The 15,789-nt window shown below is 36.2% G+C and overlaps 2 protein-coding genes across 2 annotated transcripts; both read right to left on the bottom strand.

Moving 5' to 3' along the window:
* Positions 1–94: 94 nt before the first annotated feature.
* LOC145890165 (uncharacterized) lies at positions 95–8,217 on the bottom strand. Its single transcript, XM_082981198.1, has 20 exons — positions 8,023–8,217; positions 7,237–7,334; positions 6,945–7,026; positions 6,624–6,861; positions 5,905–6,072; positions 5,517–5,650; positions 5,063–5,167; positions 4,291–4,422; positions 4,012–4,209; positions 3,454–3,626; positions 2,372–2,582; positions 2,205–2,302; positions 2,062–2,143; positions 1,765–1,993; positions 1,533–1,700; positions 1,269–1,402; positions 1,105–1,209; positions 912–1,043; positions 662–859; positions 95–597 (listed from the first exon to the last, which is right to left on the bottom strand). Exons 1-20 carry the CDS (start codon positions 8,171–8,173, stop codon positions 416–418), a joined length of 3,018 nt encoding a protein of 1,005 aa, XP_082837324.1. The 5' UTR covers positions 8,174–8,217; the 3' UTR covers positions 95–415.
* Positions 8,218–13,176: 4,959 nt separating this feature from the next.
* Positions 13,177–15,583, bottom strand: LOC145890164 (cytochrome P450 2B15-like). Its single transcript, XM_082981197.1, has 10 exons — positions 15,433–15,583; positions 15,271–15,368; positions 15,102–15,183; positions 14,804–15,038; positions 14,531–14,698; positions 14,330–14,457; positions 14,158–14,262; positions 13,909–14,040; positions 13,431–13,628; positions 13,177–13,355 (listed from the first exon to the last, which is right to left on the bottom strand). Exons 1-10 carry the CDS (start codon positions 15,581–15,583, stop codon positions 13,177–13,179), a joined length of 1,476 nt encoding a protein of 491 aa, XP_082837323.1.
* Between the last annotated feature and the right edge of the window lie 206 nt (positions 15,584–15,789).

Below are 15,789 nucleotides of genomic sequence, written 5' to 3'. Positions count from 1 at the left end.
CACATCCTATGCACGAATAGTAACTATTATTCATTTTCTTCGCAATCGTACGATTACCAACACGACGGCCTCAATCTGTTTTATTCTCTGGGACTGGTATACATGCATAGCTTCACTAATGTTAGCCTTGTTGAATATTACAACGGCGACATTTTCCCCTGCTATCTGATGACATGCATGGGTGTGGGTTTTCAATACGAAGTGAAAACGGACGCAATAAAAAGGAAGAATAATTGGCGACTACACGTTATATGAAGGAAAGTGCACTCGATATACTACAAATGTCAACCAGAAAAATCTACAAACCAAAGTCATCGAAAACTTCAGGAAAGAATAAGTATATGAGTACAAAACAACACTTTAGTACAAACAACTAATGAAAAAAATTTGTTGGAAAATTTTGTAGCACCAAAATTTACACTCGTCTTTTCATTACAACCTTGTATGGCTTTGGCTGCAAAGTCACACCACTAACATAGTCCTCATCCAGTTTCAACACACCAGGTGGAGGTAAAAATGTGAAGTGCTGCAACATAGTGACAAAAAACAGGAAAAGTTCCTGCTTGGCCACATTCATCCCAAGGCAAATCCTAAGACCTTCGTAAAATAGAAACAAGACATGTATAATGATGTTTATCTTAATACCCTAATTTTGTCATACCTCCACCAAATGGCATGAAAGCAGGTCTTGCTCCAACTTTACCATCAGGATCAAGAAAGTTTTCAGGGTCAAACTGGTTGGGGGTTTTCCAATGTTCAGGAGAATGATGTATGGAGTTGTAAGTTGCAACCACAGCCGTCCCCTCGGGCAGATCATAACCTCCCAGTTTTACTTTCTCCTTGGTAGCATGAATTAATCCTATACAATAAAACTGTGAACAATTTTGCAATGTAATTATCTTCTGCTGTACCAAGAGGTGCAATGTTTGATTTCCGCTGGACTTCCATAATTGTAGCTTCAGTGTAAGGCATTCTCACTCTATCTTCATATGTTGGTGACTTGTAAGGACCTAACACCGTGTCAATTTCAGACTGAACTTTTTCTGTGATTACATAACAATGTTTACAGTAAACGGTAACTGGCAGTCACAGTCCTGAACACACTTTGTATTTCCAAGTTATTGGCCATGTAAAGCACAGCCCAATTTAATGTTGTTGATGTAGTCTCTGTTCCAGCCTGGAAAAAGTCCATCACACACATCACCAGACCTGCAACACCAAATCATTATTTTTACACTTGCTTCAAGTTTTAGTATTGTGCACTTTACTGAGTTTTGACAGTAAACTGGAATTTTGATTCATCATTTCAATCAAGTAATAGTCAATAAAATCCCTGGGCTGCTCAGGATCCAGAGTAGATTGGTGATATTCAACTTCATTGGTAACAAAAGCCTGAATTTCCCTAAATCAGAGCTATTTTTTTATGTTGGTAGTTTGTTTTGCTAATATTTAAATGCTAAATTGCACCATTAAAAAAAGGAATTGTGTTTTAATTTGACAAATAAAAAACGACACAATATTATCTTACGTACATGCTGCAAGCAACAAGTTGTCTGTTTCCTTTTGGCAACCAAATTTTATGTAAGAATGGAACAAAACTAACAAGAAGAAATGCCATAGAAGACGATCCACTTATTGATTTAAAAAATTGACTATTCAATTTCATCAGCCTCTTAAACTTGGGATCTCCATAGGAATATCTATACATAAACAATTCAAAAATTGTTAGTCGTTTGGTAATTTTGACATGTTGCATTTGTCCACCTATTTCCGAACACAAAGTAAGCCAAGATATTCAGCACAGCAAACTCAAACACTTCTGATGGATTGACCGTTGCATCAGACTGTTGGTGTTTTTGCAATTCTTCAATAAAATATGGAACTTCTTCAACTATGATATTGTCAAAATTTTGAAAACCCTTCTTGCGAACAACCATGTGAAACAATTTTCGATTTGTAGACCATTTCAAACCATAACGTGCTGATGCGATACCTTTATATGTATATACATCTGTGGTCATTACCAGTTAAATTTGTGTTTAATATTCTGACTTTTAGTACCTTCCAAGTTGGGCCCCCTTACCAACTTATGGGACAGCAGACTCAAACGATTGGAATATGGTTTGGGATTATCTACCATCACCTAGATATACCACTTTTTTTCTTTTTTGAGATGTTGTGTAGTTTAACGAGAAAATACGCACCTCCTTTATTAGATCATAACCTCGAATACACACAAAGTTACTGCTTTTCATCTTCACACTAAAAATGTTTCCATAGATTTCAAACAACTTTTGGGACTCTTAAGGAAAATGAAACAAATAAATACATCACAAAACCATGGTAAAATTTATCATTTGCACACACTTACTTTTTGTGATGTCAGGAATTATTTGATAAAAGCTTCCAAAGAAAGGCAGTCCTAACGGCCCTGGTGGAAAGTTTCTTGGCCTGATTAAACTGATAACAGCAAGGTAAAGCAAAGAAACAAATGCCGTGGTAAACAGAATCGTAGTAATCATGATTGCAAGTTGAAACAATAGACCCGAAAAATGTCTGAACTCCAACAACAATATATCTTCCTTGCCCGAAAATCGTTACGCATGATTAAACCAGTTTTTCATGGAAATTCGTAATAGAGTTGTACATGGAACCAGAGTATAATATCTCAAATGATTTGAAGGCGCCACTGGCTAAGCGCCAAATATCACAAAATTGACGCAAAGTCAGGTGTAGCTTTCTAAGTTATACAAATTTGTGGGAAAAATAAACAGTGAACAAATATCTAAAGGCTAATCGTCGCCAATTCAAACAAGCTGGGTGTGGTTTGAAAGGAATTTTAACAAGCTTTTTAAAAGCATAGGGTTTGATGGGGCCGCGGATTCTATGCACCTGCGAAAATCATCGAAATTAATAGAGAAAGACAAAGTGACGTGCTTTTGAAGTTTTGTGGACCGAAAAAAAATTTTGTCGACTCTCGTTTCTTTGGCTAAACATTGCCCTGCATAATGGGCAAATTTGGAACTTTTACGTTTCAACTCCTGCGTTTAATACGAACACTTTTAACAACAAGTAAAATCGAAAGCATTCTGGCTTTTTGGGCCTTTGTTGACAGTTTTGTTTTAATTTGTTTGTGAAATCATTGAGAAGAAAACGTGCGGTACAATCCACAAAAACTATCACAAAACACTGTAAACAATATCAACATACAATATAACACGAATTACAAAAAAATGATAAACCAAATATTTTGCCAACACATAATACACAAGGGTTCCACAATTATACAACAGTTATTTGTTGCGTTCATGTCTCATATTTTAATATCCCTATAAAGTACACAATTGTAAACGAACTTGCAAAAAGGAACATGTTAACAAATTAATGTGATAATAATCAAAATTATTTTCATATCAAACAACTTCTTTATGTAAAAGGTTGCATCTAGTTTCTATTTTTTATGACAACACTATATGGCTTGGGCTGGAGCGTCAACCCAGGAATGTAATCCTCATCAAGTTTTAGAATGCCTGGGGGTGGTTCAAATTTGAAGCGTTGCAACATTGATGTAAAGAACATGAAGAGTTCTTGTTTGGCAATGTTTATGCCCAAACATGATCTTAAGCCTGTAAAATATTTTTTCAGGTTTTAACTATCATAGATGCCTTAAAATATTGCTTTTTGAAATAAACAGGAGCACAAAACAAGTCAGGTCAATCTGTAAGTGGTCAATCTTGAAATATGTGAAAGAAAAATGTGTGTATAGGTAAAACTCCCCAGCAAATACAAGCATTTTGTCATGCTGTCCGAAAGTGATAAACTGACATGTTAATGATATTGATTTATTCTTGACGATTTAATTACAGGATGACTAAAATTGTATTGCATGAGCAGGTAACAAGCAGGGTGGAAATATGTAACCAATGGCTGTTAAACAAACATTTCTAGAAGAGGCAATCTACTTTCCACGAAACCAAGGTCATTTGAAGAAATCAACCGAACTCAATATACCTGCCCCAAATGGCATGAAAGCAGGCCTTGTACCAACTGTCCCATCGGAATCCAAAAAGTTTTGCGGATCGAATTTGTTTGGATTTTCCCAGTGATCAGGGGAATAAAGGAATGATTGGTAAGATGGAATTACCATTGTTCCTTTGGGCAATGAGTATCCAGCCAATTTAACAGAATCTGTAGTGGCATGTAAAACTCCTATGAACATAAAATGGTTGTCAAGCAGTTAATGCCATACTACAGGTGCACCTTCAAGGTATCATTCATTTTAAATCATACCAACTGGTGTCATGCATGACTTTCTTTGTATTTCAAGGATAGTGGCTTCAGTGTAAGGCATCCTCATTTTATCCTCATATGTTGGCAATTTATCTGCTGCTAAGACTTTGTTAATTTCCTCCCATACTTTCTCTAGAAACATTGTGTGATAAGTTTGATGTATTTTAGCTGGGCATTGTATGTTTTATCAAATAATTTTGGTTATAAGTGACTTTTTGAAATTGATAGTAATACAGATGGGCAATAGTTACACATATGTCCAACAATTGCAATTTTCAACTACGCCAACATGAGCGGACAGCTTACTTGTTGACTCTGTACACATGACCACACATAAAACACTAAATCAGAGATAAAACTGCAGCATATGACCCTTTTGTCAACAAAGGTGTGTAAGCCTATTTTGCAAGCTATAACATCCTTTACATGTCATGCTAATTCTATCTACCACACAAGCATTCTTGCAATTTATTCATTGAAAAACGTTATTCTTTCCAAGTAAATTATAACAAAACTTTGTGTTTTTGCCAGTTTGTTCACAAACTGTAAAAAGCATGCTAACAAGGCAAAAATGACATGGTCGAATTCCTATTACTTGAAAATTCGCCAAACAAACCCACTGAACATTACTTTTTCCAAATGTGCAAAAAAAGATAAATAAAAAAGTAAAACATGACATTTTTGGTAAACCTATGAAGATTAATTAATATCAACAAAGTGCAATTGATAAATTGTCGATCTTGGTACAAAAAGGAGAAAAAATCTTAGATACCTTGAACGTCTGGATTGTTGACCATGTAAAGTACAGCCCATTTTAGTGTTGTCGATGTTGTTTCCGTACCAGCTTGAAATAAATCCAGTATTGTATTCTTCAGTTCTGTTGTGTTTTGTCATTGGTCATAAAAATAATGACACCATTTAAAAACACATGGCAACTTAACTACTTTTTCAATATAAAGTTCTTAAATTTGGTGGTGTTAATCATATACTAAATCAAGTAAAGTAAATCAGATTTTTAGTAAATCAAGGAATTAAATCATTAACCAGTTGTCCAAGTCAAAAATTAGCATGTGTGCTTGTGCCATAGTACTTAACATATGTACAAAGGTTTATCAAAATTGAAGAGGTAAGGGTTTAGGTAATTGGGTGATTTGACATAGAATGACGATAATTCCTTTTTTCAAAAACAAACCATCCAAAATTGAGTACATATCATTTAAACCAACCTTCCTCATTAAAATGGTTTGAAGTTTGTGATGCAATTTCCATAAGGTAGTAATCAATAATATCCCTGGGATTGTTTTTGTCAATGGTAGATTTGTGGTATTCCACTTCGTTTCCAATAAACTCCATAAGTTTCCTGCATGATATCACGAATAAAGGTGACAATTTGACTAACACTAAATACAAAAGCTTCTTATATTTAGAAATATTTACAGTGCAAAATGAATAATAATACATTGAAAAGCAATCTTGTGCACTTATATTGATATATCTCTTTTACAATATAGATATATATACAGTGCCAAATTTACTCGTATTAAGATCATTTTGTATAAGCACTGAAATTATGCTGGTAACTACCGGGAATGCTGCACATAGTAATAATCATACCTAACACACATCTGTATTTCTTTTGCAACTTTCGGAAGCCATATTTTGTGCAATTTGGGAATTAATGAAACCAGCAAAAATCCAGCCGTATTTGTTTTTACAACTTTTTTGAAAATTTCAAAGTTGTTATCTAACAGTTCTTTGAACTTCTGATCTTGATATGAGTATCTGGGATAAAAAAGTAAAAGTATGTAAAAGTCATCCAATTTGAACTAACTTTTTGTTAGTTTTGTCACAGGCCTATTTATGGTTGCCAAAATATGCAAAAGAGTAATATAAAAACACAGCATCCAACACAACAATAAAGTGAAAAAGTAATAATTCAAACCCATAACACATGTCAAATTTACAAACATCTTGCACAGACAAAAATAAACAGTTACGATTTACTTACAAATCACATAATTTTTGTGATTAATAAAAGTCATATTTAAGTGCTACGAAATTAAAAGTGTTTTAGGTTCTTAAAGTCATAAATTGGAAAAACGTTTTTGGACTTTGTACCACTTATGTAACTGGCTTGCAAATCATCACTGTTTTAAAGAATAAAATATGATTTAATTATGATGTATAATTTTCAAAAAAATAATGTTTGTAAATGATCTGCTGGATTGCTATGAAGTGTGAACAAAAGTTGCCCACAAGTAAGGCCATATTTTGGGTTATAATTTGGCAAACATTATGTCTTATTTTAAAAATTACCAGGCCTTACGCATTACCTGTTGCCAAATACAAAGTATGCAAGGACATTAAGGGAAGCATATTGAAAAACCAATGAAGGATCAACTAAAGTATTTCGCTGATCAACCAATTGCTGGAGTTCTCCAAGAAAGTAAGGCAGTTCTTCAGCCACTAGGTGTCCCATTTCCTTGCGACCTAAACCCATGTTTCTAAGAACAGCATGGAACAGTTTTCTGTGTGCAACTTGCTTGGGGCCATATTGTGAAAGTACAATACCTGTCAAAATGAGTTTGAATTAGTGTTTTTTGGGGAAAAAGGGAGTTGAAAACATTTGCCTGTCCTTGTTTACAAACACCTACCCCCATGGGCTTCTCCTCGTAATATAGTTTGAACAAGTCGGTTCGGTCTGCCAGCAAACAACCGGGAATTATCTAACATCACCTACAAATGCCAAAACTTAAAAATGGAAGCCAATTAAATCAACACCATTCATGAGGGGCAGTGCAACAACAAAAGCTATTAGATTTTATACCAATACAACCATACTAAACAATGCCTTTTAGCCTATTTCAGGAAAACTTAAGTATTTTAGCTACTTTGTGAGACAATCTGTAAATTTATGATCAACCTAAAACAAGTATTTGGACTCACCTCTTTAAAGTTGTCCAAACCAATAACACAAATTGCATTGACATGTCCAATTTTAAGGCTAAACACATTTCCATATTTTTTTGACAAAGAAAGTAAATCTGCACAGGCAATATTATTGTAATTTTCACAAAAGACTACATGTACATGAACTGTAATATTACATGCAATGGCATCATAGGCAGGATCGCCACACTGCACAGGTCCTTGCTTGGCGATCACAGCTAACGTATCACGATCACGAGGTTTTCAGACTTGGCAGCCCAGGCAATACAGCCTAGCTGGATCAGCCACTTTTTTCCTGACAAGTCAGAGCAAGATTTGAAAAATCAAGCTCTTTGTGAGGTTTGAACTCGCGACCCTGGGCTAACCAGGCCTCAGTGGTTTCACGGGGTATATTGTGGCCAAGGTACACTGGTGAACTTACCAGGCAACCTTCACATATACATAGGGGATCTCTACCACTCCTCACCGGGAGCTTGATTTTTAAATCTTGCTCCAACTTGTCAGGACAAAGTGGCTGATCCAGCTAGGCTGCATTGCCTGGGCTGCCAAGCCAGAGACCTCATGATGTAAATGAACTGTGCATACAATAGTAAAATTGCATATACACAGATAAAACCCTTAGAGGTTAAATAAGTCTTTCGATCACAGACAATTGCACTGGGAGGTGATGGGTTGCAACTGACTGCATTTATGAATACAAAAACAAACAGAAACTAACATTGGCTTTGGTAAAACTAATGTAGAAAAAAAATTCTTAGATGGTAAAATACACAATGTACTTACTTCTGTTGAAATCACCATGAATGTGGTGCAAACTGCCAATAATTGGCAGGGCCCTTGGACCAGGTGGAAAATTTTTGGGCCTCGACATTCCTTTCAGGAGAAAAATTAACAACCATAAAAGTATTAAAACCACTCCAATTTGTGCAAGCATTTTAATTAGTTACAACTGTGACCATGTAGCCTAAAGAAAGTGGATTTTCTGTAAATAGTATCATTTAAAATAAGTATTAAATCATTGACATCAACTAGAATGAACCAAAATGTTTGCCATAATTGGTGAATAATACCAAGCCCAGGTCAGTGTTTCTACCCCATTAGCATAGTTTTTGAGAGCTTGAAAAGAATGACATGCACAATTTATCGGCAAATCTGCACAATTAACTAATAAATTAACATGTAAAAAATATCAGTTTGTCTGCACAAAATCTGCATTATCAACAAAAAATCCTTCGCTTAAATTACAAACTTTCCAATCTGGTATAAGAGCTCAAAAGAAAATTTTTGCAATATGGAGAAATTGTTTAGATCATGTGCTATGTCACACTCATGGTTGCTATCAACGTGAACGAAAAAAAGGATGACTGGTTCGAAAGCAGCATTGATGATACATTTTACAGAAATTTTAACATGATGACCATTTTTATTCACAATGGGAGAATGGCAGACAAACAATCTTAGCAAAAAAATTTAAAAGGCCTGCATAAGGTGTTTAAGCCGAAAAATATTGAAAATAAGAATCCCAAGGTTAAAACATCCTAATATTGCCTAAAAATAAGGATGCCTAGTCAACACAAATACAAGCGTTCGTAGTTTCGTCGGGTCTGACAATAAATACAAATTCTACCAATAAAGACAATATTGCAACCCCGGCACCAAGACCGCAACGCGCATCCCGCTTCGCGGAAAATGCTACTATACCGTATTTACTCGATTGTTAGCCGCACTCGAATATAAACCGCCCTCGATTGTAAGCCGCATGCCACGGTGATAAAAAATTAATATAAGCCGCCCTCGAATGTAAAATTGTCAGATACGCTGACAACCATTACGCGATAAAACGTATTGATACGATGGAGCGAGTTGGTGGTAGCCGCCCTCGATTGTAAGCCGCACAAACGTAAGTTAAAAAACTTTATAAGCCGCGGCTTACAATCGAGTAAATACGGTAACTACACCGAGTCACAAAGTTTTCGCCAAACTTGATCCACACGTAAGTCTGTATAGAATAGAAATCAGTACGAATTTTATTGGTTAGGTGTAAACGGGACAACCACCTGTTATTTTTGGTTATATATTTGAGTTGAAATACTACACTAAATTATACCGTAAAAATCCACACAGACTTTTTTGTTACAAAGGCTTATATATGTGGATCAGGTTTGGCAAAAACTTTGTGACCCAGTGTATTAGTATCTTCCGGACTTGGCCTTTAATTTCGCATTCAAACAAGGGAATTTCCCTACATTTAGCAAAAAAGGCAAGTGGTACCTTTAAAGCGACCTTTAGGGGATTTTTAATTTTTTTTTATTTGGGCACACGAAAAATTACCAAAAAAATGGACACGAGGTACAACTACTGATCCATATAGAACACTGAATTGGGCACCAATTGGCTGAAAAATGAGGCAAGTTGAAGACCGTGTCCTCCATATTGGAAGATCCCCAAGGACTAATACTAACTGTTTGTCTTTTGTGTGTTTTTAAAAATTGTAATTAAACGTGGTCTGTTTGTAACAGAAAACAAAATTAGGAATAACATGGACCATACTGTCTCTGAAGTGTAGATATTATTTCTTGTTTTGAAGTGTAGATGTCTGCTTTGGGTGGGAGAGCCATGTGAAGACAAAGAAAAAGTTTACAACGTGTTTTATGGTATGTATATCACAGTATATGTGTATTGACAAAAACTAGCCTATTAGTTTTTAATAGACTGGCTATTTTGCTTTTCCAGATAATAAAATTTATGGGAAATCTTTGAGTGCAATTGGGTAGCTGGATGTTTACAACTATTTTTGCCAGAAGAGCCGTTCTCGTTAACCCTTGCAGTTTTATCAGTATCCATGTCATTTTATGTATCTCGTCATTTTTTATGTGCACAGTAACTTGCAAAGCATGTAAAATATAAATGACTCAATTTTTATTTGTGCATTATTTCAGTTGCACAGCCAAAACAACAAAAAAGAAGAATTTAACTACCCAATTTATCCATTAGGTATAGGTATGTAAATAACTCTAAGGGTCTCAGAGATATTTAACAGGGTCTCGATGAGCGGTTATTGAGTCTCTTTGGTGGTTAAACCTGCTTCTGCCCCGTTCTATGTTAAATATCTCTGAGACCCTTGGAGTTATTTACAATGGTGCCCCGCTTGGAACAACTCCTTTCTTGAGAATCCATCGCTATCGACAACCTACAGTTTTGGAAGGATTCTATCATCCAATCCGACCCCCAGGGATCTACAAGAACCGGCGGACATCCACAGCCCGTGAGGTACAATATACAAACAATTTCAGCAACGATCGCCTATACAAACCTTAAACGCGCCGGAAACCATGCTGTAATTCGCATTTCAACGTTTTACCGAATTCATGTATATAACAGAACCATCATTTTCACGCTTGTGATCATAATTCGCCTCCTTAAAACTACATAACTTTCGCATTGATGACGGTCCGTCCAACATTTCAACGGACCCAGGAGGACAACTTAGTTTGCTATTGTGCATGTTTTTATTCGTATTACCCGTAGCCGCATCACCAACACGTTTTTCATGCGATTTTGTCCAGCCCAACTATCAGGCACTAACGCCCGCCTGCAAAGTCCACCTCGACTGCTATTGGTTTTTACCTAAACGATTTAAATGATCAATTACGATCAAGTTTCCAACACCTGAATGCTGATGCATCTTATCTAGAATGTCAACTGCAATCTTATCTCTCGTTGCTACTTGCAACTAACGCGCGCATTAACCTCTCTCTTACTTTATCATTACTCACAGGACAACAGAAAGCAGCCATTACTGGAGAAACTATCACAGAGATCGGCTGCACGTACCGAAATGTACGCCTACTACGCTCCTTACAATATAATAATGTATTTGCCACACGTCCTTTGTTTACCGAATTAGCCTGGCCAGCTAACTCGAAGCAAACCGTTTGGCAGCTGTACTCTAACGGAGAATTACACTCAAAGGTACAGTTTGTAGAGCACTACCAACCTAATAGGATTTTCCACTTTAACATACAAGAAAAAACCTACCGGTTTATTAATTATGCAATGTCCCACGTTGATACGAATATCAACCAATTAACCCCGCAATTGCTTCCTATAAATAAGTCGATTAAGTAAGATAACTTTATCGAAGCTTCCAAAATTCTACAGAATGTTCCTATAGGAACCCCTCATTACCCGCTGAGGGATCTAGACTCAATTCTTGCGTCACTGGCACAGACCAAACGGCAGAATGAACGCTTAGACTCGTATTTTGGAGGCAAAAGGACTTCTCCAAAACGTCGGATATGGCAAACTTGCGCATCTTCAAGCAGCATCCATTCAGTACTTAAACAAACGTTATTAATGACACTCTTCTCTATAACAGACCCATTTTGGAGCAGTATTTTGGCTATTTTAGTCATTTTATCCTTAATTTGGGGTGTCATATTAACAGGCTTTGCAATTAAGCATGTCTGGCTACGCCTATACCCACGTGTAAGACCAACTATTGCTCATTATATAGCACGGGCTCGGACAAACATAAATCCCTTTAATAGGAATGCACCAGGTAACGAACCTGAAGCAGCAGTACAAAACGGGGCTGAAAATAATCCCTTGCATGAATTGTACCCTGATTTACAAAATGTAAATGCCCAGCAAGAACCAGCCGCACCTCCCACTGCATAGGCGCATGGCCCTATCCATAAATCTTCTCGCATTGTTACCCCCACGACATGGTAATGACCCTTTGTGTATTCGCATGTCATTGCACATTTGTTGTGACTTTTCCTTGTGCACCATTATACCCGAGATTTCTCTATTAATAACTTACCAAATTTGCGTATTATATCATTTTTTTTCGTACCCACCATTTGCATTTTACTCGTTCAATCGCATTAACAATTTTTTAATCGCCCACAGCTGATGTTATATTCATCAGCTGCAAATCTGGGGGGAAGTATTTGTAACATACGTCACAGAAAGCAGTGCTTGTATTGCGTAATGTTTTGCGTGTGTAACATACGTCACAGAAACCAGTGCTTGTATTGCGTAATGTTTTGCGCGCAGCTTTGCACATGTACTGCATAATCCCACAATGTGACCCAAATGATTGAGCCATCGAATATTCTCGAGTAAAGTGATTCATTCAACATCCTGTTTACCACATAAAATGTTCTCCTATGCTTATGTCACATCACACCTATGTTCTTGTATTATATTACTTCAAGCGCCTCATGATATCACGTGACATTATTGACCAATCAGCTCTCATAATGGAGAGCGTTAAAAAGCCCAGGTTAGACCGGTAAATTCATTCTAATTCTAATCCATTCTAATTCATTCTATTTGATTCCATTCTATTTGCTGGCATCCTATCAACGTTGTATTGAAAGCTGTAATGTACCGTCGTAATGAAGAAGATAACAGAAATGAATACAATTATTCGGGAAGAGATCTTGGTTCTGCTTTATAGAACGGGGCAGAAGCAGGTTTAACCATCAAAGAGACTCAATAACCGCTCAGGCCATCGAGACACTGTTAAATATCTCTGAGACCCTTGGAGTTATTTACAGGTAAAAGAACCCAAAATAGTAAAACATGGTGTTATCTGGTTAACTGGCACGCGAATGGTAACAAGGCAATTTTACAAATTTTTGACAATGATAAAACAACAAAAAAGATAAAAATACGTAAACGAATGCCTGAAGGCACACTTGAACCCAACATTGTAAATTTATTTTGTCTTTCGTAAAATATAAGTTAGACGCGGTACAAGTCAAACCTGCGACAAATTTTGTAGTGCATGTTAAAATAAAGTAATTAGTGTACACAAAGAAAAACACAACTCTAATCATTAGTGGAAGCCAATAATGCATGCATGGACAGGTCATTTCAGCATGAGGTGCCTGAAGAAATATTTAACAAGACATAATGGTAATATTGTTAACGAGGTGTCATTACAATTTCAAAAGGTTTTGGTTGTAAACTTAGACCAGGAATATATTCTTCACTCAGCTTCTTGACTCCTGTTGGAGGTTTTAGCTTGAAATGTTGGAGCATTGCAACGAACATCATAAAAAGTTCTTGCTTAGCAATGTTCATGCCCAAACATATTCGTAAACCTGTAGGTAAAATTTCATGTTATTTATGTAAATGTTTGGATCGAACTTTTGACAAGCAATGATTTATAAAAGTACCTCCACCAAATGGCATAAAGGCAGGTCGAATTCCAACTTTGCCATCAGGGTCAAGAAAGTTTTCAGGATCAAACTGGTTGGGATTTTTCCAATGTTCAGGTGAGTAGTGTATGGAATGATACAGTGGTAACACAACAGTTGATTTTGGAAGGACATATTGACCAAGGTTGGCCTCTTCCATAGTGGCACGTGCTATTCCTATCAAGCACAATATATGTTGTCCAAAATGGTGCAATCGCAAAAATGGGTGACCCAAATTACTATCCAAAGTTATTTAAAAGTGAATCAACAACACCCTTGTTACCATGGTCCACGACTGTTCACCGCTAATAAATTACAGACCAAACAAGATTAAAGTAAGTTTCATTGGCTTAGAACAGCGTTTCGACAGCATCCACAGCAAAAATAAGGTAATCTCTACTTTTATTACCCCCCACACCACACCACACCTCCCCCCACCCCTCAACCAAATTCTTACCATATGGACCAATCGTGGATTTTCTTTGTACTTCCAATATTGTTGCTTCTACATAAGGCATCTTAAGCTTGTCCTCATATTTAGGTAATTTGCCACTTTCCAAAACACTGTCAATTTCCATTTGTACCTTTTCTGTTATGAAAAAAATATCTTTTGAAAAAAATTGCTTGTTTATGTAAAACCTGTTTGTCACAGGATATTAAACTAAAATTATCTCATTATCATTTACTTTGAATGAGAATGTCAAACCTTGTACTTCAGGGTTGTTAACCATATAAACTAAAGCCCATTTCAATGTTGTTTGAGTTGTTTCAGTTCCAGCTTGAAAAAAGTCCATCATTGTTTTTATCAGATCTGCAAAAAAGGCATAAATGTGCACACATATTTATCACAACCACTAACATTATTCAAGCTCACTGACATGATTCAGTAAACAATTTGGACTTTTGAGTTTCCAGCAGGTAATAGTCAATGAAGTCCCTTGGATTGTTTGGGTCTATAGTGGTTTTGTGGTATTCAATCTCACTGGTTAAGAAATCTTCAATATTTCTAAATTAACACTTCATTAATACCAGTTACCTCGACAAGCAATTACCTCAATACATTTAAAAAAAATAATCACCTATTGCATTCCTGTATTTCCCTTGCAATTTTGGGAAGCCACAATTTATGAAGGTAAGGAATATATGAAACCAACACGAATCCGGGAGTATTTACTTTGGTTATTAGATGAAAATACTTGTTGTTGTACTCAAGAAGACGCTTGAACTTGACATCACCATATGAATATCTACACAGGAAGAAAAACGTTTCCCTAATATGTACAAATTATAAAACAACCAAAATTGCACACACCATCACCATTACACATTTAAACGAAATTTTGCTTTCTTACCTGTTTCCAAACACAAAGTATGCAAGGACATTCAAAGATGCCCATTCTAATGGGGTGGTTGGGTTTACTTGTGTTCCCGATTTTGCCATAGTCTGGAATTCATTGATGAAATAAGGCAGCTCATCTGTGATAACTTTGTCGAAGTGATGATGGTTTAAACCCATGTTTCGCAACACAGTATAGAAAAATTTGCGATGAGCGACCAATTGAGGGGTGCATGATGATGAAGCGATGCCTTAAATATGTTATATATTGAGATGCATTTAACGTTTAATGTACTGGATCCAAAGTTAATCACCTTCCAATTTTTCTCCTCTAGATAATTTAAAAGATAAAGTAGTAGGTCGTCCGGAAAATTTCCTTGGACTGTCTGTCATCATCTTAACAAAACGATTAGTTTGAACAGAAATAGCGCCTGTACCTATTTACTATGAACGGGGTTGTTAAACGTTTGTCCTAAACCTTACCTCCTTGATTAAGCTGTATCCACACACACAAACTACATTCATGTCTTTCACTTTCAAACTGAAAATATCGCCATATTTCCTGGACAACTTAAGTCCATCTGTAACGCAAAATTTCAAAAATATTTACAAAAAACTGCTTTAGAAAATCACGTGCCCTCTCACTTTTTGTAACATCTCCAGATAAATAATGAAAACTTCCAATAAATGGCAAACCCCGTGGACCTGGAGGAAGGCCTTTAGCCCTTAACATGCTGATAGATCCATTGTATATCAACCAGATTAACACAAGCAGCACAATAACCTCGATCCACATGTTCAACTACTAATCGATTTTCTTGACATTACAAAAGCTTGTGGTCTCTACAAAACTGATATTGCATACAAAAACATGCGATGACTCACAAAATTGAATTCGTGATGCAACACATCATATCCTCATTCGCTTACCGTGCAGCGGATATTGTTACAAGCTTATAAAAGTCAAGCTAACACCAACAAGTAATAGTTTATACAAATTAA

The sequence above is a fragment of the Ascidia mentula genome, chromosome 2, assembly GCF_947561715.1.
Source record: "Ascidia mentula chromosome 2, kaAscMent1.1, whole genome shotgun sequence".
Taxonomy (NCBI): domain Eukaryota; kingdom Metazoa; phylum Chordata; class Ascidiacea; order Phlebobranchia; family Ascidiidae; genus Ascidia; species Ascidia mentula.
This window is presented reverse-complemented; position numbering and strand designations above follow the sequence as displayed.